General features: G+C 39.0%; 2 protein-coding genes across 9 annotated transcripts in view; one reads left to right on the top strand and one right to left on the bottom strand.

Moving 5' to 3' along the window:
• ATP10D (ATPase phospholipid transporting 10D (putative)) overlaps positions 1–4,950 on the top strand; it is a 123,826-nt gene extending 118,876 nt beyond the window's left edge. For both annotated transcript variants that reach the window (XM_043438341.1, XM_043438340.1), the window contains exon 23: positions 3,376–4,950. In XM_043438341.1, coding sequence (XP_043294276.1) covers positions 3,376–3,706 — 331 coding nt within the window. In that variant the 3' untranslated portion in view covers positions 3,707–4,950. The remainder of the gene's footprint in view (positions 1–3,375) is intronic.
• Positions 4,951–5,185: 235 nt separating this feature from the next.
• Positions 5,186–24,324, bottom strand: part of CORIN (corin, serine peptidase) — a 263,542-nt gene continuing 244,403 nt past the window's right edge. For 6 of the 7 annotated variants that reach the window (XM_043438343.1, XM_043438344.1, XM_043438342.1 and 3 more), the window contains 3 exons: positions 17,655–17,926; positions 14,982–15,115; positions 5,186–7,972 (listed from right to left, as the gene is read on the bottom strand). In XM_043438343.1, coding sequence (XP_043294278.1) covers positions 7,790–7,972; positions 14,982–15,115; positions 17,655–17,926 — 589 coding nt within the window. In that variant the 3' untranslated portion in view covers positions 5,186–7,789. Of the gene's footprint in view, positions 7,973–14,981; positions 15,116–17,654; positions 17,927–24,324 lie in introns of those variants that run through there. The other variant, XM_043438349.1, reaches the window with a different exon arrangement.

The raw sequence follows: 24,324 nt of genomic DNA, 5'->3' as shown, positions 1-24,324 counted from the left end.
TATTATTGTTGTAGTAACCTGAAAAAACAAACCAGCCCCTAACCCAGCAATCCCACTACTGGGCAATATACTCTGAGAAAACCATAATTGAAAAAGTCACATGTACCCCAGTATTCATAGCAGCACTATTTACAGTTGCTAGGACATGGAAGCAACCTAGATGTCCATCGATGGATGCATAGATAAAGAAGATGTGGTATATATACACAATGGAATATTTCTCAGCCGTAAAAAGGAGTGAAATAGTGCCATGTGCAGAGAGGCAGAGGGAGATTTGACACAGACAGGAGAATGCACTTTGACCATGGTAACAGAAATACCTTGGTCACAAGCCAAGGAATGCCTGCAACCACCAGAAGCTGGAAGAGGCAAGAAATGAATTCTCTATAGGAGGGAACATGTTCTTTCCGGCACCTTGATTTTGTTGCTCAGTTCAGTCACTCGGTCATGTCCGACTCTTTGTGACCCCATGGACTGCACATGCCAGGCTTCCCTGTCCATCACCAACTCCTGGAGCTTGCTCAAACTCAAAGTCAGTGATGCCATCCAACTGTCTCATCCTCTGTCATCCCCTTCTCCTGCCTTCAGTCTTGCCCAGCATCAGGATCTTTTCCAGTGAGTCAGTTCTTCACATCAGATGGCCAAAGTGTTGGAGCTTCAGCTTCAGCATCAGTCCTTCCAGTGAATATTCAGGGCCAATTTCCTTTAGGATGGACCAGTTTCATCTCCTTGCAGTCCAAGGGACTCTCAAGAGTCTACTCTAACACCACAGTTCAAAAGCATCAGTTCTTCAGCACTCAGCTTTCTTTATAGTTCAACTCTCATATCCATACATGACTACTGGAAAAACCATAGCTTTGACTAGACGGACCTTTGTCAGCAAAGTAGTATCTTTGCTTTTAAATATGATGTCTAGTTTGGTCATAGCTTTTCTTCCAAGGAGCAAGCATCTTTTAATTTCATGGCTGCAGTCACCATCTGCAGTGATTTTGGAGCCCAAGAAAAGAGTCTGTTATGGTTTCCATTGTTTCCCTATCTATTTGCCATGAAGTGATGGGACCGGATGCCATGATCTTAGTTTTTTGAGTGTTGAGTTTTAAGCCAGCTTTTTCACTCTCCTCTGTCACTTTCATCAAGAGGCTCTTTTGTTCCTCTTCTCTTTCTGCCGTAAGGGTGGTGTCATCTGAGTATCTGAGGTTATTGATGTTTCTCCCAACAATCTTGATTCCAGTTTGTGCTTCATTCAGCCTGGCATTTTTCATGATGTACTCTGCTTGTAAGTTAAATAAACAAGATGACAATATATAGCCTTGACATAACTCCTTTCCCAATTTGGAACCAGTCCGTTGTTTCATGTCCGGTTCTAACTGTTGCTTTTTGACCTTCATAGAGATTTCTCATGAGGCAGGTAGGGTGGTCTGGTATTCCCATCCCTTGAAGAATTTTCCACAGTTTGTCATGATCCACACAGTCAAAGGCTTTGCCGTAGTCAATAAAGCAGAAGTAGATGTTTTTCTGGAATTCTTTTGCTTTTTCTATAATCCAGTGGATGTTGGCAATTTGGTCTCTGATTCCTCTGCCTTTTCTAAAACCAGCTTGAACATCTGGAAGTTCATGGTTCACAAACTGTTTGAAGCCTGGCCTGGAGAATTTTGAGCATTACTTTGCTAGCATGTAGGATGAGTGCAATTGTACCTTGAACATTCTTTGGCATTGCCTTTCTTTGGGATTGGGATGAAAACACAGATTTCAGAATTCTTGGGCTGCTGAACTGTGAGAAAATAAGGTTCTATTGTCCTAAGCCAGCACGTTTATTGTGCAGCAGCTATAGAAAACAAATACAGACTTTGGTATCAGGAAGGTGGGTACTGCTGTAATAAATACCTAAAAAATGTGAAATAGGCTTTGAAATTAGATAATGGGTAGATCCTGGAAAAATTGTGAGGTACATAATAGACTGTTGAATTTTGAGGCATGTATGCAGACTGTCAATAGAATTATGGACATTAAAGTACCTGCTGGTGAAAATTCAGAAGAAAGTAGAAAGCATGGTCAGAGAAAGCGATATCATCTTGGAAAATACATAAATGTTCATTAATGGAATTTTGCTAGAAATGTGAGTGTTAAAGGTACTGCTGCCAAAGTCTCGGAAGGAAATGAGAAACATTATTGGAAATTGGAGGAAAGGGAATCTTGGCAATATAGTGGCAGAAAACTTAGCTGAATTGTGTTCTACTGTTATGTGGAAAGCAGAATTTGTAAGTGATGAACTTGGGTATTTAGCTGAGGAGTTCTCTAAGCAAAGTGTTGAAGGTTTGGTCTAGTTTATTCTGGTTGCTTATAGAAACTTAGCAACCGAACAACAACCTGGAAAAATGTGAAGGAAAAGAGATTGAGGGAAGGTACCATTAAGTCCAAAGAAACTAGATTTAGAAAATTCTCAGCCTACCCAGATTTCAAAAGTTGCTAAAATTAGGCAATTTGCTATTGGGAGTATGCTCGAGAGAGAGGGCCACAACCTTTGCTGGTGCTGAAGAGTTTGGGTGTGTGACTCATGGATCCTCTCAGTCACCTCAGCAGTCACCAAGGAAGCAGGAAAGGCCTGTGGCGGACCCTCTTATCTCATGGCATAAATGCCCAGAACAGACGTTGGGGACTCACAAGGTTTTTGAAAATGTTCTTGTTGTTACTTAGTTGCTCAGTCATCTCCGACTCTCTGCGACCCCGTGGACTGTAGCCCACCAGGCTCCTCTGTCCATGGAATTTCCCAGGCAAGAATATTAGAGAGGATTGCCATTTCCTTCTTCCTAGGATCTTCCTGACCGAAGGATCGAGCCCACGTCTCCAGCACTGGCAGGCAGGTTCTTTACTGCTGAACCACTAGGGAAGCCCCTGAATACCGTCAGCTTGGCCTGAAGGGGTCAAGTTTGTGGTAATTCGTTACAATAGCCATAGAAAACTAGAAGCTAGCATTTTAAAAACTACTGTGCCAACGCTTTGCCTGCTTCGTATGTATTGTCTCATTGAACTTAACAGACTATTGACTAGGGGACTATTGAAGAAACTAACACCTGTGGCATTAATACATTTCTGTTCATTAATATGATAACATTAAGACTGTAATGTAGCTCTATTGGTATCTCTACTTTTATTACAGATTTTATTTTTTATTTGACAATCAGGAACTTATTTCCTCAGTGTTTAATAAACATTAATTTCATGTTCTTGTTATCTCCATTTTATAGTTCACTATCCCTCCCTCTTTACCTCAAGAAGGGCCCCCAGACCCTTTTACTTTTTCTAATCGGTGGGTATTCTTTGTGGCCCGTAATGCATCGAGGTGAATGTAATTCTGTGATGCTTTTTGTAACCCAGGTTTATATACAGAGTTCTTCAGGGATCCCTCTTTCCGTCTCCAATTCTGAGGGCGAAACACTTGGACAGACTGCCTGCAGAGGAGAGGACTGAAGCTCTCAAGAAGTGGAGAGGGACTGGGCAGATGGATCAGCTGACGTCTAAGTATGCTGACCACTCAGCTGTAGAGTCAGAGAGAATACCCGTCTATGACCCGTCTGCAGTCTTTGCAGTGATGTCGGCAACTGCTTGTGCTGTTGAGAAAGGAACCTTACCTGTATGTGAAACTGCTTTAGACTCAGATTTCTCTGAAACTAAGGCCTCGGGGATGGCTGGACCCTCAAAGGATTAAAAAAAAGCAGGATATCCTCCTTGGAGATGCCAGTATTCCATCAAGTTTGGGAAAGCAACTTTGAAGAGGCTCCTTTGCCAAAGCAGCGTGACTTGATTTTTCCTTAAGGGACAAGAACATTTTACTGGGCCTGGGCAAGCCGATGTGATGACCTTTACTGTGTGTTTGTGGGTCCATGTGTAACAGACATTAGAATCTGACCTGGACAGAGTTTAGAGAAGTGAAATATTTAATTCAGAATCAAATGCTTTCATGAAACTTTTTGGATTTTGTGAAAGCATTTTAGTTGTTCTATAAATGCAAATATTTTCAAGAGGATTCATTTGGGACATATATTTATTTGACTCTGGTCATTTCAGTGTTCTCCTGAGGTGGAGTGTTCCTGAGAAAGGGGCAGCGGGGATGCCAGGGGTCCACAGAGGTGCCTTCCTCTCTCGGCTTCCGGTCAAAAGAAGACTTTTTATGAGGTCTGCCTCTGTATACGTGCTGTCCGCGAGGCGATGGAGGCCACAGTTGAGGAAAATGGGCTCAGTTGGGTCTAGGCCCCCTTGGCAATTTCCTGAATTCTAAAACTGCCAGGAGCCTGATCAAAATGAGACAATCAAAACAGTCTTCAGGAGGCCGTTTGAGGGTTTATCGTCTTTTTACAATACCCTATAACTTTTCTGGTATGCAAATACTTTCAAGCTCTTTTCAACCTCTAAAAGTGAGATATTATAAACTTATACTGATACAGGTGATTCTCAGGAGAATTCTCTGAGGTTCTTAGATTTGCTTTTAATTACATTTAGGACAAGAAAGTCTATATCAAGTCCATTGCTGTTGCAAATCATGTATGCTGGCTTTAATTGGAACAAGGAAACTAGTTTCTACCGTAACTGCCAGGTATTATTATAAGATCATGTATTCTTGCTGAGATCTTTTAAAATTCTGTATCCATTCATCTGAAAATTGTCAGCCAACCCAGAACTTCCTTCATGAAATGTCCATGCTAATGTTCTATGTCTGTATCAAGCTTTTGTTAATGACTATTCAGCTGTTGTTCTCAGGGCTTAATTTTCTACCTGTTGCCTACTGTTCTGGACTGATATTTTTTGTAGCCTTCTAATATTATTGCAAATGGTCTTTTATACAGACTGATTTCTAGAATATCCAAAACCCCATATGGCTAATGGAGGTAGCTATCTGCTTTCTTATGATTTTTTAAAAATAAACTTTTTCATAAATAACATATATTAAAAGCTGTCATAACTCTGATTCTCATCAGATGCAATAGTAATTGGTACCAGAACTGAGAAGGAAAATCCCAAAGCAATACCTTTAAAGAATATTGTTTGACCTGTCCTTATATGGAAAAGTCAGTGATGTCATATCATCTATTATCGTCATAGCAACTAGCATTTATTCCTTGAGATCATCACCTTTTGATAAATACAAATTTAGAGATATATTCACTTAAAAAAGATTAGAATCTAAGGAATGAGTTCAAAAGACTAAAAAAAGGTCAGTCTCTCTGATATAAATTATCTGTGCACAGCAGTTCATGTTATGCGTCTACAACTTCTTGTCTACGATTCAGCAATCCCAGGAACTCTGAAAACTGAACAAGTTTTCATAAATTAAGCACAAATACAATGTCTTAAACAGATACAAGACTATTTATTTAATATGGTTATTCATATATTTTGCCACAAAAATATTAATAATTTTATTACTGTGCTACTAAACATTTTAATATTATGCTTTTTAAATTTTTTAAAATTCTGGATTCTGAGACACATCTGGTCCTCCGGCGGAGATTTGGGGTCAATAGAAAGCCTTTAAAGATTCTCATTTCCAAGTGAATAACTCTTATGCAAAGTTTCCTAAGCTGATGTTCCAGCATTTTCGGTAGGTATTCAGCATATTTTACCAAATTTAGGGGAGCCCAATTTGCTCCTAGTAGCCAAGAAAAATTAGCAGTATATACTTGTGATATAATTTTTACCCCAAAAGATTTATAAAGGAATTGGATTAGATTCCCAAAATGTGTTCTAGAAGACAAAAATCCTTATCCTCTTACCAGGGCTAAAGTTTTCCTTGGACAATCAATGGGTGATAAGAAGATTATCAGCAAACTCTCCTTTCAGACTAATCAAAGAGTAGTGGCATTTAAAAGAGTATATTCCTGGGGGAGTGAGATATAAGACAAGTGAATTTTGATTGGTTGGAAACTGAGTGCCAACTATAATAGTGGGGAACATTTTCTGGGGCTTGCTCCTTGTTTTACATCCATTAAAGAAAATTATACCATTTTATTTCTATTAAAGGGTTAGCTACAGTATATACATTTCACTGAACATAAGTTGAGCATAAGTTTCCATTATATAACAAAACTGATATATGTTCTTAAACTTTCATACAGTTGTGACCATAATTGAGTTGCTGGATTTTACATTCTCAATAGGTTTATACAAACTACAGAACAAGAGATGAATCACATGGAAAGTGTCAAGACAGCTTTGCGAATGTCACCTATGCACACAAATAGAAGAGAGCATGTGTTTACACATACATACTTACTCGTTTACACAAAACGACGTGTAAAACTGCAGGTAGGCTCTGAGGGTGCTGGGACAGCCCAGGCTGTGGAGGAAATCCTTTGTTGCTGCTTAGGTGCTCAGTCGTGTCCAACTCTCTGAGACCCCATGGACTGTGGCCTGCCAGGCTCCTCTGTCCATGGGATTTCCCAGGCAAGAATACTGGAGTGGGTTGCCATTTCGTTCTCCAGGGGATCTTTCCAACCCGGGGAATGAACCTGTGTCTCCTGCATTGGCAGGAAGATTCTTTACTGCTGAGCCACCAGGGAAGCCCATAAATTAAATTAGATACATGTGAAGATTTGTGTTTTGAAGGTTTTTAGTGAGGAAAAAAATACTTTAACCACCAAATTACTTTATAAATTGACCTGTGCATCATGACATAGTACTTAAAAGCATATTTAATTTTTTGTTTTAATTGTCATCAATAGGAAGAAATGGCAACACCAGCTATTAAATATCTTTTAAGAAAAATTACAAAATGTTTTTCTTCATGCAAAAAGTTTTACTGTGCTTTGAAATACATCTCTGTGACCTTATTGGTATGGATGAACAGAGAAAAACTGGAAAATAATTAGGTGTGGGAGAAATTTAATTTCCTTAAAAAATTGCATCTCTCCACTCTAAAGCAAGTCCTCCTTTAGCAAAGTTTAACCTCAACTTCATTGTCACAAAGACAGAAAGAAATTGTTCCCACAAATAGTTTCCCAGTTGTCAAAATCTCAGTTGGCTAATTGATACAGAGTGAGCAAACCCCAACTCTGAGAAGGGTCTATGGAGACTTTTCTATGCAATTACAGCCTGGATTTAAATTCCAAACGGGCAGTCTTTTCATATCAAGTGCTAATATTGATGTGGAAAGAACTTTGTGGTGAATGAAATTTGCTCCTTCAGCTACCTAAATGGATGTTCTGTCTTTCATTAGTTCTCAGAATTATGCAAACTTTAGAAGAAGAATAATGAATAACTTAAGCATGTAAATTATCTTGGTTTTTCATAAATCAAAAGCAAGCCTCCGATGTTGTTATTGGAATTTGCCACTATGCTCTTGTGCTGGAGAAATTTTCATTTTTCTGGCAAAGATTCATTAGCCTGGACTTCCATGTCCTTTTGTGACTGGACAAGAGGGGACTTTCTCTAACCTGTTACCCTGGTGCCTACACTCTTCTCTTTCCCAAGCTGACCATTCATTTCACTTTACAGTTGAGGTTAGGCCTGCCTGGCAAAAGAACAAGCTCTATTTTGCTTTGGTTTTTAAAAGACTTTCATTCAACCTGAAATAAGAGAAAAACAGAACTGGAAAAAAAAAAAGCTGTATAAAATTCGACTGAGACAAAAAAAAAAAAAAATTCGACTGAGACAAACATGAACATTTGCAGTGCACTGTGGAGCATCCCTGTCTATGAAAAGTGCTTCTGTACAGCTCTCTACAGGACGTCCTCCACCGTCGAAAAGGCCATTTTCTTTGAATGTTGCTGGCAAAAGTCTCTGATCATCTTTGGAATTAGTTTAGGAGAAAGGTATGGATGTATATTTGTCTTTCAATCCATTTGACAAAGTATGTCACGTTGCTGTAAACTCCAGGCCCCAGGACTTTGGAAAAGCAGACGGAGCCCCATGAAGTTAAGCCAAATAATGTCCACTGTCCTCCCGGCTTCTCACAGACTAGAGGCCCACCACTGTCGCCCTGTAAGGAAGAGCAGTGGATGTTAGTCACTGGTGTTTCAGGGCCCTCATGTGTCCGTGCTGTCCTGAGGGTAAAATAAAGCCAAACCCAGCTTAACCAATGTCCTGAAAAATTTCAACAAAGGTCTCACTGTCAATGTGTGAAGGGAACACGCTTTCCCCTACATAAACAGAACTTTCAAGTGAACATTTTAAATCTTGATCTTTTAAAGAATAGAGGTGGCTTGGGAAAGGACTATATTCTTTTTTTTCTGTGAAATCGGACGTTTTGTCATTTCTTACACTTAATCAAAATATATCAAACTTTTTTTTAATTAAAAAAAATTCGTATCAGGACTGAGTCCCTAACTGATCTCATTCTTTTAATTTTGATCCAGTTTATAAATGTATAACATGTTCAAGGATAGTTTTCTCACAAAAAATAGTGCTAGAAAAATCTAAAAATAAGTCATTACTTTCAGGATTCTTGCTGTGTGAATAAATGTATTAAGTAAAACACATTCAGGGTAACAAAAACTTACTATTTACTGTATTAAATAGAAGAGAATTAGCATGCTTAAATAGAAAATACCACATAAGAATTACAGTAAAACTTATAATGCATACATAGAGATTTCATTTGCATAGCGACTTTCATTCTTAATATTTAAGTTTAGATATTACAGTTAAGTTTTGTTCAGTTTTCTTTGTCCACATATAATTAAGACACTATGGCTTTAAAAATGCTAATATTTGCTACATCTGAAAAGATGAGAATATGAGAGATGTGTTCTGCATGTCCTCAAAAGAGAAGGATAGGTACTCTAGAAAATAAGTATGTGGACTCATGACAGATATTTACAAAATACTCCTTGCTTTGCAAGAATTTCAAACCTGGAAGTGTATCTATGGTCCTCCCACTTGGTAATGTTGAGAAATAGAAATCATGTTTATTGATGCTCTCCTAAACACCTTCCCTGTGTTAGTTTATTTAATTCTCATGAAATAATTACAGGTTAATAACCCTTGGACTGCAAGGAGATCCAACCAGTCCATCCTAAAGGAGATCAGTCCTGAGTGTTCATTGGAAGGACTGATGCTGAAGCTGAAACTCCAATACTTTGGCCACCTCATGCAAAGAGTTGACTCACTGGAAAAGACCCTGATGCTGGGAGGGATTGGGGGCAGGAGGAGAAGGGGACGACAGAGGATGAGATGGCTGGATGGCATCACCGACTCGATGGACGTGAGTTTGAGCAAACTCTGGGAGTTGGTGATGGACAGGGAGGCCTGGCGTGCTGCGATTCATGGGGTCGCAGAGTCGGACACAACTGAGTGACTGAACTGAACTGAATAATTATTATAACAATAATTATTTACATGTTACTACTTATATAGACATTTAAATAGATAATAATAATAGTTATATCTAATTTATTCCTCCCTGCTTTGGTAACTATAAGTTTGTTTTCTATGTCTGTGAATCTGTTTCTGTTGTATATTATAGATTCATTTGTATTATTTTTTTTCAGTTCAGTTTAGTTGCTGAGTCACGTCCGACTCTTTGCAACCCCCATGGACTACAGCACACCAGGCTTCCCTATCCATCACCAACTCCCGGAGTTTACTCAAACTCATGCCCATCGAGTCGGTGATGCCATCCAGCCATCCCACCCTCTGTTGTCCCCTTCTCCTCCTGCCCCCAATCCTTCCCAGCATCACGGTCTTTCCCAGTGTCGGGGTCCTTCCCGGCGTCGGGGCCTTTCCCCGGCATCGGTGCCTTTCCCATGGAGTCCACTCATTGCATCAGGTGCCACTAGTTTGTTTCTGCTTCTAGTTCTTTTGCTTTGGGAGGCTGATCTAAAACTGTATTGCTACAGTTTACATCAAAGAATGTTTTGCCTCTGTAATCTTCTAGCAGTTTTATGGCATGTCTTACATTTAGGTTTTTAAACTGTTTTGAGTTAATTTTTGTATAATTATAATAATTATGTATAATTTTTGTTGTAATTTCATTGATTTGCTTGTAGCTGTCCAGCTTTCCCAACACCACTTATTGAAGAGATTGTCTTTTCTACATTGTATTCTTGCCTGAGAGATTGACCATAAATGTGTGGGTTTATTTTTGGCCTCTATCCTGTTCCACAGATCCATATGTCTGTTACCATGCTATTTTGATTACTGTAGCTTTGTAGTATAATCTGGAATGAGTATGTCTCCAAGTTTTGTTCTTTTTTCTCAGAGTTGCTTTGGCAATTCTGGATCCTCTGTGATTCCACATATATTTTAGAATTATTTGTTCTAGTTCTGTTAAAAAAAAATGTCATGAGTATTTTGACAGTTCAGTTGCTCAGTCATGTCCAACTCTTTGCGACCCCCATGAACTGTAGGATGCCAGGCCTCCCTGTCCAGCACCAGCTCCCAGAGTTTACTCAAACTCAGGTCCATTGAGTCGGTGATTCCATCCAACCATCTCTTCCTCTGCTGTCCACTTCTCCTCCCTTCTTTAATCTTTCCCAGTATCAGGGTCTTTTCAAATGAGTCAGTTCTTCACTGATCAGGATTTTTTAACAGGGATTGCATTAAATCTGTAGATTGCTTTGGGTGGTATGACTGTTTTTACAATACTAATTCTTTCAATCCTAGAGCATTGGATATCTTTCCATTTCTTTGAATCATCTTCAGTTTTCTTTACAATGTTTTAGTTTTCAGTTCATAGGGGTTTTCACCTCCTTGGTTAAGTTTATTCTTAGGTATTTTTTAACGTGATTTTAAAAATGATTTTTTTTTTCAATTTTTTCTTCCTCATATTTAGTGTAAAGAAATGCAATAGCTTTCTGTATATGAATCTTGTATTCTGTTACCTTGCTGAATTCACTTATTAGTTCTAATAGTTTCTGTATGGAGATTTTAGGATTCTCTATATAGAGTATCATATCATCTGCAAATAATGACAGTTTTCTTTCCCTTCAGGGTTTTCAGTTTTTCACCATTGGGTATTATGCTGGCTGTAAGTTTGTCACAAATGGCTTTTATTATGTTGAGATATAGTCCCTCTATACCCACTTTGTGGTGTGAACGTTAGCAAATTGAAGAATAAAAACCATACTATCATCTTGATAAATGTAGAAAAACCTTTGGACAAAACTCCATACCCATTTTTAAAAAGTGGGCATAGAGGGAACATAACTCAGCATAATAAAGGCATATATGGGCTTCCCTGGTAGCTTAGCTGGTAAAGAATCTGCCTGCAATGCAGGAGACCCTGGTTCAATTCCTGGATCAGGAAGATCCCCCGGAGAAGGGATAGGCTACCCACTCCAGTATACTTGGGCTTCCCTGGTGGCTCAGTCGGTAGAGAATCTACCTGCAATGTGGGATACCTGGGTTGGGAAAATTCCCCTGGAGGAGGACATGGCAACCCACTCCAGCATTCTTGCCTGGAGAATCCCCATGGACAGTGGAGCCTGGTGGGCTGCAGTCTGTGGGGTCACAAAGAGTCAGACACGACTGAGCACAGCACGGCATGTGACAAACCCACAGCTAAACATCACACCCAGAGGTGAAGAGCTGAAAGCATCTCCTCTAAAATTAGGTACAAGACAAAGATGTCTTCTCCTGCCACTTCTATTCAACATAGTTTTGAGAGTCCCAGCAATAGCAATCAGAGAAGAAAAAGAATAGTAATCCAAATTATGAAAAGTAAAATTGTCACTGTTTGCAGATGACATGATAACTATATGTAGAAAATCCTAAACATGCTACAAGAAAACTATTAGAACTCATGAATGAATTTGGTACAGTTGCAGGATACAAAATTAATACACAAATATGTTGAATTTCTAGACACTAACAATGTAAGATCAGAAAGAGAAATTAAGGAAACAATCCAATTTACTGTTTCATCAAAAAAGTAAAATACCTTGGAATAAACATACCTAAGGAGACAAAAGACCTCTACTCATAAAACTAAGATACTGATACAACAAATTGAAGCACACACAAATAAATGGAAAGATATAACTATCATGTTCATGGATTAGAAGAATCAGTATTGTCCAAATGACTGTATTACCCAAGGCAATCTACAGATTCAATGCAATCCCTGTCAAATTACTATGTCATTTTTTGAAGATCTAGAACAAAAAAAAAAAAATCTTATAACTTGTATGGAAACACAAAAGATCCCAAATAACCAAAGCAATGTTGAGAAAGAAAGAAAAGCTGAGAAATCAGGCTCTGTTGCTTCAGAACATATTGTAAAGCTACAGTCATCGAAGCAGTATGGTCCAGGCCCAAAGGCCGGCGTACAGACCAAGGGACGGGGGGGAAAGCCTAGAAATAAACCCACATAACTGTGGTCAATTAACATGACGAAGCAAGAGTATACAGTGGAGGAAAGACAGACTCGTCTTCAGTAAGTGGTGCTCGGAAAGTTGGAGAGCTACATGTAAAATAATGAAATTAAAATACTTCCTAACACTATGCACAAAAATAAACTCAAAATGAACTAAAGACATAAATGTAAGACTGGATATTACAAAACTCTTAGAGGAAAACATAGGCAGAACACTCTGATATAAACCACAGGAAGATCATTTTCAATCCACTTCCTATAGTAATGAAGATAAAAACCAAAACCAAATGAGATTTAATTAAATTTAAAAGCTTTTGCACAGCAAAGGAAACCACCAAAACAAAAAGACAACTTACAAAACAGGAGAAAATATTTGCAAACAATACACCTGACAAGGGATTAATCTCCAAAATATACAAACAGCCCATGAAGCTCAATATCAAAACATCAAACAACCCAAACAAAAATGGGCAGGAGAGAAACATTTCTCTAAAGAAGACATACAAATGACCAAAAAGAACATGAAAAGATATTCAACATTGCTAATTATTAGACAAATGGAAATCAAAACTACACTGTAGTATCAACTCAGACTAGTCAGAAGAGCCATCATCAAAGTCTAAAAACAGTAAATGCTGAAGAGGGTGTGGAGAAAAGGTAACCCTTCCTATACTGTAGGTGGGAATATAAATTGGTACAATCACTACGGAGAATAGTACAGAAGTTCCTTAAAAAACTAAAAATAGAGTTACCATATGATCCAGCAACTCCTGGACATATATCTGGAAAAAAAAAAACCCACAATTCAAAAAGATACATGCACCCCAATATTCATTGCAGCTCTATTTACAATAGCCAAAACATGGAAGCAATCTAACTGCCCACAGACAGATGGGTAAAGAAAATATACTACATATATATGATGAAATATTATTCAGCCATTAAAAAGAATGAAATAAAGCCATTTGCAGCATCATGGATGGACCTGGAGATTATCGCACTAATTGAATTATGTCAGAGAAAGCCAAGTATCACATCACTTATATTTGGAATCTAAAAAGATGATATAAATGAACTTATTTCCCTTTCAAAGGGCTGACTAAATTGTTCTATCTGAAAGCCTGTTTGATTTTTAAGCAGAATTTACTGGAAACATTTTGATTAGACATATTCCAGTTTTTCATCTCCTCTTATATAAAAGAATTAAGATACTGATTTATGCTGTGCTACACAACTTAGTCACTAAACCACCACCACCACTTATTTATGCTAGTGATTAAAATGGGATATGTTTACAGCATCCCTACATTTCCAGGTCGGAAACTTAGCTGCATAATAATTTAGAATCTATTTTTTGGAGGATTCTGTGCTAAAGTCTACACAAGTAAGGAACTATTTTTACCCTAAAGGGGCCAAAAGTCAACTTGGATAATGAGAAAAATTTTACATGAAAGCAAAATCTAAGGGCTATAAATAAAGGAGTCTTCAAAAGAATGAGCTATTGCTTCCAGCTGGAGGGGAACATAGGATCCCCTTAAGAGGAGATTTTGAGCTAAGCTTAGTGAGACGGGTGAACATGTTGGGGGAAAACAAGTGAAGCAGCGGCAATTCAAAATGAAAGAAGGATATAGATAAAGGCACAATTTGGTCCTCTTTGCCTCTTCATAATATTGGACTTCAGGCCAAAGTTTGTTTGGCTGCAATATTGAGTCCCATGATTTCTAGACCTTAACAGAGGACCATGGCCTCCGATGTGCCCTACTGATGCAGTTAAGGAAGATAATGAGAGGTTCTGATGAATAATTTTGCTCTAGACTTGGTAAAAAGAAGTAGCCTTTTGTCTCTCTTCTTTTCTACCTGGGGTTTTGTTAGAGAGCATCTGGTATGTTTAAGATGCCCACAGTGTGGAACTGCCACCACTAAAGAAGTTGACAGGACCCAATTCTTATTAGACATTATTATATGAGCATGACTACACCCATGTCTATGTTGGGCCTTAATTTCTCTTTCAAGAATCAACCTTCCATCCCCTCCCTTTAGCAGTTACCATTTCATTATACAGTTGAGGTTAGGCCTGTCTGGCAAAAGAACAAATTCTGTTTTGCTTTGGTTTTTAAAAGACTTTCATTCATTCAACTTGATTCATTCAAGTCATTCAAGTTGAAGTAAGAGAAAAATAGAATTGAAAAAAAAGCTGCGTAAAATTAGGCTAAGACAAACTTGAATATTTGCAGTGCACTGTGGAGCATCCCTGTCTATGCAAAGTGCTGTGGAGAGCTGTCCTGGGGCACTAGTTTCTGGTGAACGTCCAGGTCGTATTGGCAACACAGAGAAATGTGTTCACATTAATCCTTGTTTCTAGGATAGTTAGTGGCCAAGCACTTGAATTCTGAAGCCAGACTGCCTACACTCATAACTTCATTCTACTGCCTTAGTCCTGGGTGATATGGGGTAAATTACTTAACCTCTATGATCTCTTGTTTTCCACAAGTGATGATTGTGAGAATTCAGTGAGTTATTAAAAAGTATTCAGAAGAGATAATGGAAACATCTGATAACAAGTTATTTTCAAAAAAACTTTCCCAAAGAGCCATACATGAATAATAATGAGCTTATATGGACCCAGTGAACCTATTGCAGAATTGAATCTCTTGGTAAGCACAGAGCAACTTACCATGCACGCGTCCACTGTGCCAGACTCATAGCCAGCACAGATCACCCGGCTGGTGATGGTCTTCATGTCGAAGTGGGACTGACACTGCGCCAGAGAAATTACGCGTACTTCTCCCTCTTGCAGCTTAAAAGGCACTGGGTTTTTTTTAAAAAGAGGAAGAAATAAAACATGAGGGTAAAATGACTCAAGAATTAGGCTAATCACACAGGAAATCATTACATTTTTATATCAGGAAAACCATATTCCTAGAATGTTATTTCAAAGACAAAGCTCATTTAGAATCAAAATTTTCCAATTAGAAGTGCTGATAGCAGTCATTCCATTAGTCAAACTCCTTCATTTTGTTAATGAGAAAATGGAGGCACAGACTGGTTAAGTAACCTGGCTCATGGTTTCCCTTTCATTTTTTACAAATGGGTTTTCTAATTTATTTTTTGTGTTTTGGTTGCACCACACAGCATGCAGGATAGATCCCCACCAGATATGGAACCCAGGCCTCTGCAGTGTAAGCACTGAATCTTAACCACTAGCCCCACCAGGGAACTGCCTCCCTCTCTTATTACATGTGGCAACATAAACAATAGGTATTACAATTAAAATAATCAAGCCAGATCTCTGCCCTAGATGGGAGGCTGCCAGCTCTGTGACAGCTCAGCATGTGAGTCCATTCTGCTAAAGTTCAGATCATCTGTTCAGAGTAACAGGGGAATGGTTGACCCATCCTTGGTTTAAACAGTGTATCTCACCACATGCTACAGTAGCCATCATTAGATCAGAACCTTTAATCCTAGGAGATATGTCAGAGAGATGTCCAAAGGGAAAAGCGTCCCTTAGTGTCAGCAGAGAGAATGTGTGAATTCCAGCTTGCCTGAAAGTTCTTGCCTGGGAAATCCCATGGTCACGGGGCCTGGCAGGCTACAGTCTATAGAGTTACAAAGTCAAACACGACTTAGTGACTAAACAACAACAAAAGTGGATAACAGGACACCGATATGTATCTTATCCCTGAGAGCTACAGTACTCCACTGACGTAGTTGGTCTGGCCAGTGCTTACTATTAAAGAAAATATCAACTAAATTCTTATTCTAAACTTTTAATAGGTCAAACAAGAGTCCTTTACAGGCAGCTGAGAGCAGTACAAATTTCTAAATTTCTGTATGTTCTCAATGGTGAAGAGCAGAGTATTTCCTCTAAGATCAGGAGCAAGACAAAGATGTCCATTTTTGCCACTATTATTCACCATAGTTTTGAAAGTCCTAGCCACGGACTTTTGTCAGAGAAGACAAAAGGAATCCACATTGGAAAAGAAGAAAAAACTGTCACTGTTGGCAAGTGACATGATATTATACATAGAAACTCCTAAAGATGTTACCAGAAAACTACTAGAGCTAATCAATGAATTTGGTAAAGGTACAGGATACAAAATTAATACATAGAAATCTCTTGCCTTCCTATACACAAACAACAAAAGATCAGAAACAGAAATCAGGGAAGTGATCACATTTACCATCTCATCAAAAAGAATAAAATACCTAGGAATAAACCTACCTAAGGAGACAAAAGACATGTACTCAGAAAACTATAAGACACTAATGAAAGAAACCAAAGATAATACACAGATGGAGAGATGCACCACATTCTTGGATTGGAAGAATCAATATTGTCAAAATGACTATCCTACCCAAAGCAATCTAGATTCAATACAATCTCTATCAAGGCAGGGATGACTGATCTTGCATGTCAGCTCCAAGCATCTGTAGGGGCTCCCTGGAGAAATGAGGTATAGAGACGGACTTCTGAGGCTGCATTTGGGTTTGCAAGTTTAAGTGCATGATAAAAGTATTGACTTCTACAATTTGCATGGTAGGGGGAGTGACACATATGCTATTTGTGACTCTGTTATAAGTGAAAATGCCATATGACCCAGCAATCCCACTCCTGGGCATACACACTGAGGAAACCAGATCTGAAAGAGACACGTGCACCTCAATGTTCATCGCAGCACTGTTTATAATAGCCAGGACACGGAAGCAACCTAGATGTCCATCAGCAGACGAATGGATAAGGAAGCTATGGTACATATACACAATGGAATATTACTCAGCCATTAAAAAGAATTCATTTGAATCAGTTCTAATGAGATGGATGAAACCGGAGCCCATTATACAGAGTGAAGTAAGCCAGAAAGATAAAGACCAATACAGTATACTAACACATATATATGGAATTTAAAAAGATGGTAACGATAACCCTATATGCAAAACAGAAAAAGAGACACAGATGTACAGAACAGACTTTTGAACTCTGTGGGTGGGATGTTATGAGAGAATAGCATTGAAACAAGTATACTATCAAGGGTGAAACAGACCACCAGCCCAGGTTGGATGAATGAGACAAGTGCTTGGGGCTGGTGCACTGGGAAGACCCAGAGGGATGGGATGGGGAGGAAGGTGGGAGGGGGGATCAGGATAGGGAACACATGTAAACGGATGGCTGATTCATGTCAATGTATGGCAAAAATCACTACAATATTGTAAAGTAATTAGCCTCCAACTAATAAAAATAAATGAAAAAAAAATTGAAAATGGGAAATGACTACCAAAGGTTAGGAAGTACCCTAGTGTTTTCCAGTTAAAAGCTGAAAGGTAAGTGCTCCCAAGACTCCTGACTTACTTTTGTTGCCCATGTGTCCCCAGCCTGTGATATAGCAGTAAGTATCAGGGTCTAAGGACTGATCCGGGCTGGGTAAGCAGACGGGTCGGACGTGGCTTGTTTCGTTGATGTCTTGGCTGAGCTCCACGAGGCTGATGTCATAGTCCACCACCGCTCGGCTGTAGCGAGGGTGCAGGATGATGGTTCTCACGAGGCGCGTCTGCATGAACGCTGATGGGTGGTCTAGGTTATTGATGCCAAACACCACTTTCCAAACGGCAGCATTCTCTCTCCTAAAATAATTCAAGAGCTACTGGCATCTTAAACTTAGATTTATCTTTTAAAATTTATATATGATTTTTAAATATCTTATTTTTTGTAAATAGTGGCTCTTTCTGTTAGGGCAAGCACACTGACTGAAACCACCCACCCTGGCCAGGCCCTTTAGTAACCATGCACATGAGTTGTTTTATGACAGCAGATCCTGGTAAGGAATACGGAACTAATAAGCCACCACCAGCTGGAAAAGTTTGGGAAAGGTCAAAAAGAGACACCATGTGTCCGTCCACTTCCCAGAATCCCTCTTGCTAGCATCCATCTTGGCTGAGCGACGCGTGCGCAACCAGGAAAGACTCTGAATTAGAATGATTGGCCAAAGACCACCCGGAAACTAATCCCATCACCATAAAACCCAAGCAGTTCTCCTGGGTTCCTTCACCCTCCTGCTCTCCCCCGGGTGCCCTTTCCCAATAAAATCTCTTGCTTTGTCAGCACATGTGTCTCCTTGGACAATTCATTTCCAAGTGTTAGACAAGAGCCCGCTCCTGAGGCCCTGAAGGGGGGCCTCCCCCTTCCTACAACATATCCACTCCCATCTCTCGTGTATTCATATAAAAAGCATCTATATAACCCTTGAACAATTGGTAAATATCGTATTGTTGTGGAAAGCAAAGCTTGGGCTTCCTAGATGGGGCTGCTCTGGAAAATAACACTTGTTCACTTTGAAAGGGAGACAGAGTAGTTACTTGCTTCACTGAGTGGGAAAGATGATGAAAAGATGTGAAGAGGAGACAAGAGGAAAAAAAAATAATAAAAGAGAATGAAAATCAGACGTTAAGTGATCCCGCCAAGAAGGAGCCAGTGCTTCAGAGAAATGTCAAGTTTTCAAGGAAGGCTTCTGAAAATTTCAAGCTAGCAGCTTAAAAAAAACGGTCACCCACAACTTAGAATGGGTAGTCTCAGACGTCACTGTTTTTGAACACTTGACACCAACAGTCTATCTAATTCCATTTCAAACACTTTCCCACTTGACCTCGAGGGCTCCCCATGCTCCAGAATTTCCTCCTGTCTCTGGGACCCCTTCTCGGCTCCGCCCTCCTCCTCTGCGCTCGGTGTCTTCACTGAGTGACCCAGGGCTCTGCCTTTGGTCTTCTCACTCTTCACTCGCCCCTTTGAAGAGCTTGCCAAGTCAGACGGCCTTAAATGCCACCCAAGTGGCGTTTGTAACTTTCAGCTCCACCCTCTCCTTTGAATTCATCCCACAGTCACTTGCTATTTACAGCCACCCATTATGCAGTACTGGATCATCTCTCAACGCTGAACACACCAGCAAGTCCTCACTGCTCTACTTTCAAGTAAATCCTGCATCTGTTTCCCCTTCTGCCGCCGCTCCAGTCCTAATCTAAGCTACTCACCTCTCCCAAACGGTGGCCCTTCTTTTACTCTTAACCCCTATAACCCAGTCTCCTCACACAGAGTGACCTTTTTAAAAATAAAATTATATAAAATTTGTTTCCTGTTCATAATTCTTTTCAGATTCTTTTCCATTATAGGTCATTAAAAGATACTGAATATAGTTTCACGTGCTATACAGTAGGTCCTTGTAGAGTCAGTATTTGAAAATAACTGAATAGAATATAGCTTTTAAAAATTATGAATTGCTATGTTGTACACCTGAAACTTATACTGTACATCAATTATGCCTCAATAAATATTGATATTATTTGAATATATATAATACCCATATAGAGACAAATATATCTCTATAGATAAATAGATATTGTGCTGGGGATTTCAATAACCAGCAAGAAAGACATGATCCCTGCCTATACAAACTTTAGGATTGAGTGAAGATAACAATAAAAGAAACAATTATAATAAAATGCAAAAAGTGCTATTGCATGAACATTATAGGATAACATTACAAAATTGTTTTTCATTAAATAAAACCATCCATTACAGAACATGTCATTCTTTCTCTTTTTTCTTCCTTCCTTCCCTCGCTCCCTCTCCCTATTCCATTTTTTAGTTTAGAGGAGTAAGCATATGACTATCTGAGAAATTCAACACTCACTCGAGATTCTATTGTTTAAGGCATCTGAAATAGGACAATTATTGATTTCAAATGTCTACCTATTTAATAGCTTCTTACCTCAATTCAAAGCTACTAAATTTTGGTTACAAAAAATATTCGTCTATCTGCTTAAATCACAGGTAGTATGACAAACAGTTGAATGCTGCAAACTATTTGTAACAAAATGAAATTGAGTAAACTTTATAGACTTAATTGCTATATCCAAGTTAATGTAATTCTAACAGTAAAACATGTGTCAATAAAACTGCTAAATGTTATTAACTTATATTCAGTAGCCTCTTGTGACACAAGCTCCTGTCATTTTACATTTTCCTTTTCATTATGAGTATAAGGAGAAGAATAAAGTCTTTAAATGTTTTTTCCAAGTCTGGAAAAAACCAGGGAAAACAATAACCCGTTGTTCAAAAGGGGTACATGAAGTGAGGGAGATGTGTAGAAATGCTATATTAGTGTATTAAGTGTGTGCTAGAAAGAATGAGTCACTCCCATCTGGGTAGAAGCAAAGAGGACGCAGGGCAGCATGAAGGCCGCGCGAGTCTGGTTTCAGTAACACGCACCCAGGAGAGAAACTCGGGAACAAGCTATGTTCATGTGGTCCTTTTAGTAAAGAGGTAAGTTGGGCTACAAAGATAAAGAAACAAGTAGAGCAGCTGAAAATCTTCAGCATCAAGGGGACTTTTCTCTCAGTGCTGTCAGACTTCAAAGCAACAGCAGGAAAAATTGGCCAGTCCTTAAAGAAGTTTGTACAAAGATCCTCATGCTCTGAGAGTGAGGAAGCGGGCAAACTGAAGCCAGGTGAAAAAATTCACAATGACAATAAAAAATGACTGAGGAAAGTGTTAAGAGACATTTTTCTTCTTTAATTCTCACGCTAGATGGCACTTCATTACCAGAAATTCACATTTAATTTGCTTCATGTTTATACTCCTGTCTTAATGATGAATATACATTATAGATAATGTTGAGATAATATGATTTCAGCTCCTAATTCTTCAGTGATCACTCTAGGGAGAATACACAACTACTTATATCCTTCAGATACATTTCGATTTCCAGGGGAGTTTACACAGAATTGAAGGCATAAGGTCTCTGGACACAATAACCAATTTCAGTTTGCAATTTGCCACACTCAACTCTAGCTTAAACATAAACTCACCACATTTTCACCTAATTCAGCTGGTCAGGTTTAGAAATTTTCTTCTATCTTTGCCTTTTCTTGAGAGCACAGAACTTCCCCCCCTTTTTTTTTTCATCCTGAGTTTACTTTGAATAACTTATACTATTTATCCTTTTTCAGAAAATAAAAATAATACTTATAATTAATATTTGTGATAGAAATCACTCTGTTTTACAAGACTTACTCCAGAAATAGCACAATCAGATGGTGACTTGGACGTATTATTAGTTTGAATAGCATCGTTGCTGTTCTAGAAATCTTAGGAGCCTCTTACTTTTAATATTGCACCTGCCCTTGGTAATTTTTTTTTTAAAGAATTCTCTGCAACACACACAGTGAGTAGACTGTAGAATAGAGTGACCACGAAGCAAATGCATAAAGGGGCCGAGTGTAAGTCAATAATAGCGGGTGAGACCGCAAGACTTGCCGTCTCCAGGGCCATCTGCCTCTCAGCTCCCACTCATGGCTGTTATGTTGGAATGTCTAGTGAGACCTGACCTTCAAATTGTTTCAGAGAAGCCAGAGTTCTGGATTTTATGTAAAGCATACATAGTTTGAAATGCTGACTGAAAGTTTTTAAACACATCCAACAAGCAAAAGAGATCAGATCTAGATTCTCCTTTTAGTTTAAGATCTCTGTGGTTTCCAAGTATTTCTACATGTCAGTTAAATCATCTTCTCACCAGCTATGAGAAGGGTACTAGGTTAGCTGGGGAAAGAAAGAAAAGAGATGAGGAAGAGGCAGATGGACTGAAATAATAGGAGACATACAAATAAGCAAATGCAAGTCTTGAAGTAAAGAGCTGGTGTGGTAGAAATCAAGACTTGGGTTACCTGGCAGGGTTAAGGGTTGTGATCATATAGTAAAAGGGTAGTTTTTCATGCAGGTTTCCTGGAGAGGAATCAGACACTTCTGAAAATTATGAGTTGTGTGCCAGCCTAGGAATTTCATCCTTTAGTCTTTTGGAGATGGAATAAGGGAGGAAATTGCTTGTTAAATTACCCCTGAAACTCAATGTCTTTCTTCCTTAGAACTGTGGAAGTTAAATTGTTATTAGGGCATCTGGGACTTCATCTAATCAACTTAGTACCTCATGTTTTTAATTTTCCTTTGGGATTTTTAAATACTTCTCCATGGAAGAGCAAGACAAACTTGCCTTCCCCCCCCCCCCCCACCCCGCCCCATGAATATAATTAAAAGAGACAGGCTTGCAAAGACCTACTGATGGGTCACACTGGGCCCTGCCAAAGTATGGGATCAGGATATGAACAAATCCCATTAATTATAGCAATCAATGATTCCTGCAGAGACTAAGGCTTACGATTAGAGGTTCTCAAAAACGTTTGAAGCCACTGGAGAGACTGTAAAATAGAATCAAAGAGATCAGCACCCATTCAAACAAAGACTTGCTTGATATCGGGCCATTTCTAACTTTTTATGGATAGGCTAGGCCCCACTTGACAGTTCTGTGAAATTTAGTTCCGCAGAATTTCATTAGGGCCTTTGATAGAATATCCATGTCCTTAATTATAAACATGTATTTCTTGTCTATTGCAAGGTTCCTCCTTAACTTCACAGATCTGTCAGTGGATCTGACAGAAAGAGGAAACTTGGATACCACACGTGGAAATGACAAAAGTGGCACATGAATGAACTAGCATATAAAGGGTGTTGTTCCTTTAAAGAGCTGCTGGATTCATTTAGGTAATCATCTTCTGATGAATGCACTTGCTAGCACAATCTTCTGCTTATCAAGGAGTTATAAATCAGAACTGGAAAAGACATCTGGAAACATCTGGCCCCTTCCAAAGCAATAACATTCCAATGTATTTCCTGACATACTACACAGACTCTTCCTATCATATGGTGTTGCTCTTACACATCAAAAGTTCTCAAGAGGAGGTTCTGATTTGACTTTTTACATTATATTTTCCCCAAAAGAGCAATCAAATAGCTAGACATTCACACTTCTCTTTTATAATCAATTCTCATGCTATATTCTAATTATTTGTTTAGATGTCTGTCTCCTCACTGGGTTACAATTTCAAGAAATTAAAAATGTATTCATTTCTTTAACCCCCACATGAAGATGAATATATGTTCTGGGGCTCTATCCTGTAGAAACAAGGGTACTAATGGGTGAGTAGCTTTGTATAAGAAGATGTATTGCAGTGTTGTTAAAATGAGAGTGAACTGGAACTAACCTGAATGTCCATCAACTCAGGAATAATATTAATAGAAAAAGTTACTGTGACTCTTTGTGATGGAGCATCACTTAGCTTTGAGAAAGAATGAGCTTCAGCTGCATCAGTTGACTTGGAGGGGATGTCCATGACGTACTGCCACATGAGAAAATCAACTGACAAACAAAAGTACGGAGTGTGATTTCAAATTGTAAAAATAAATGACACCCTGTGAAAAACAGGTGTTTATACCTGTGGAGGAACTATCGCTAGGGGTTACGTTGAGGATGATGAGAAAGTCTAAGAGAAAGAGTGTGGAAGGAGATAAAAATAGTTTAGCAAAATGCAAAAATATGCCATAATGCTAAGGGAAAAGTCAGAAAGCATGTTTATAGTAATAATATATTAAAAAGAAATATTTACCTTTATCGATGTCTTATTGATTGGTATCAGGCATAATTCTTAAGGCATCACATAGACTATTTCAGTCGAAGCCTCCACCAACACTGTGAGGTCAGGATTGTTATTTTCCTCGTTCCACAGATGAGGAAACTGTAGCCCAGAGAAGTTTATAAACTGACCCATGGTCACACAGTAAATAGCAAAGCTGAGGAAATCCCCAGTGGCTCAATGGTAAAGAATCTGCCTGCAATGCAGGAGACACAGGAGACAAGGGTTCAGTCCCTGGGTCAGGAAGATCCTCTGGAGAAGGGCATGGCAACCCAGTCCAGTGTTCTTGCCAGCAAAGTCCTATGGACAGAGCAGCCTCCCAGTCCTATGGACGAGAGTCCATCCGCATGTCACGGAGCGGGCACGACTGAGGGCTGACCACAGCATTGAGCACAGAGGAAAAGCGCTAGCAGACAAAGAGGCAAAAAATGAAACTGCATGTTTCCCCTACAAATTAGCCTGGTTAAATGACAATAACCAGTTTAATGAAGTGATACAACTGTGAG

This window comes from Cervus canadensis, chromosome 19 (assembly GCF_019320065.1).
Source record: "Cervus canadensis isolate Bull #8, Minnesota chromosome 19, ASM1932006v1, whole genome shotgun sequence".
Lineage (NCBI taxonomy): Eukaryota > Metazoa > Chordata > Mammalia > Artiodactyla > Cervidae > Cervus > Cervus canadensis.
The sequence above is the reverse complement of the archived record's forward strand: the minus strand, read 5'-3'. Positions and strand labels throughout refer to the sequence as shown.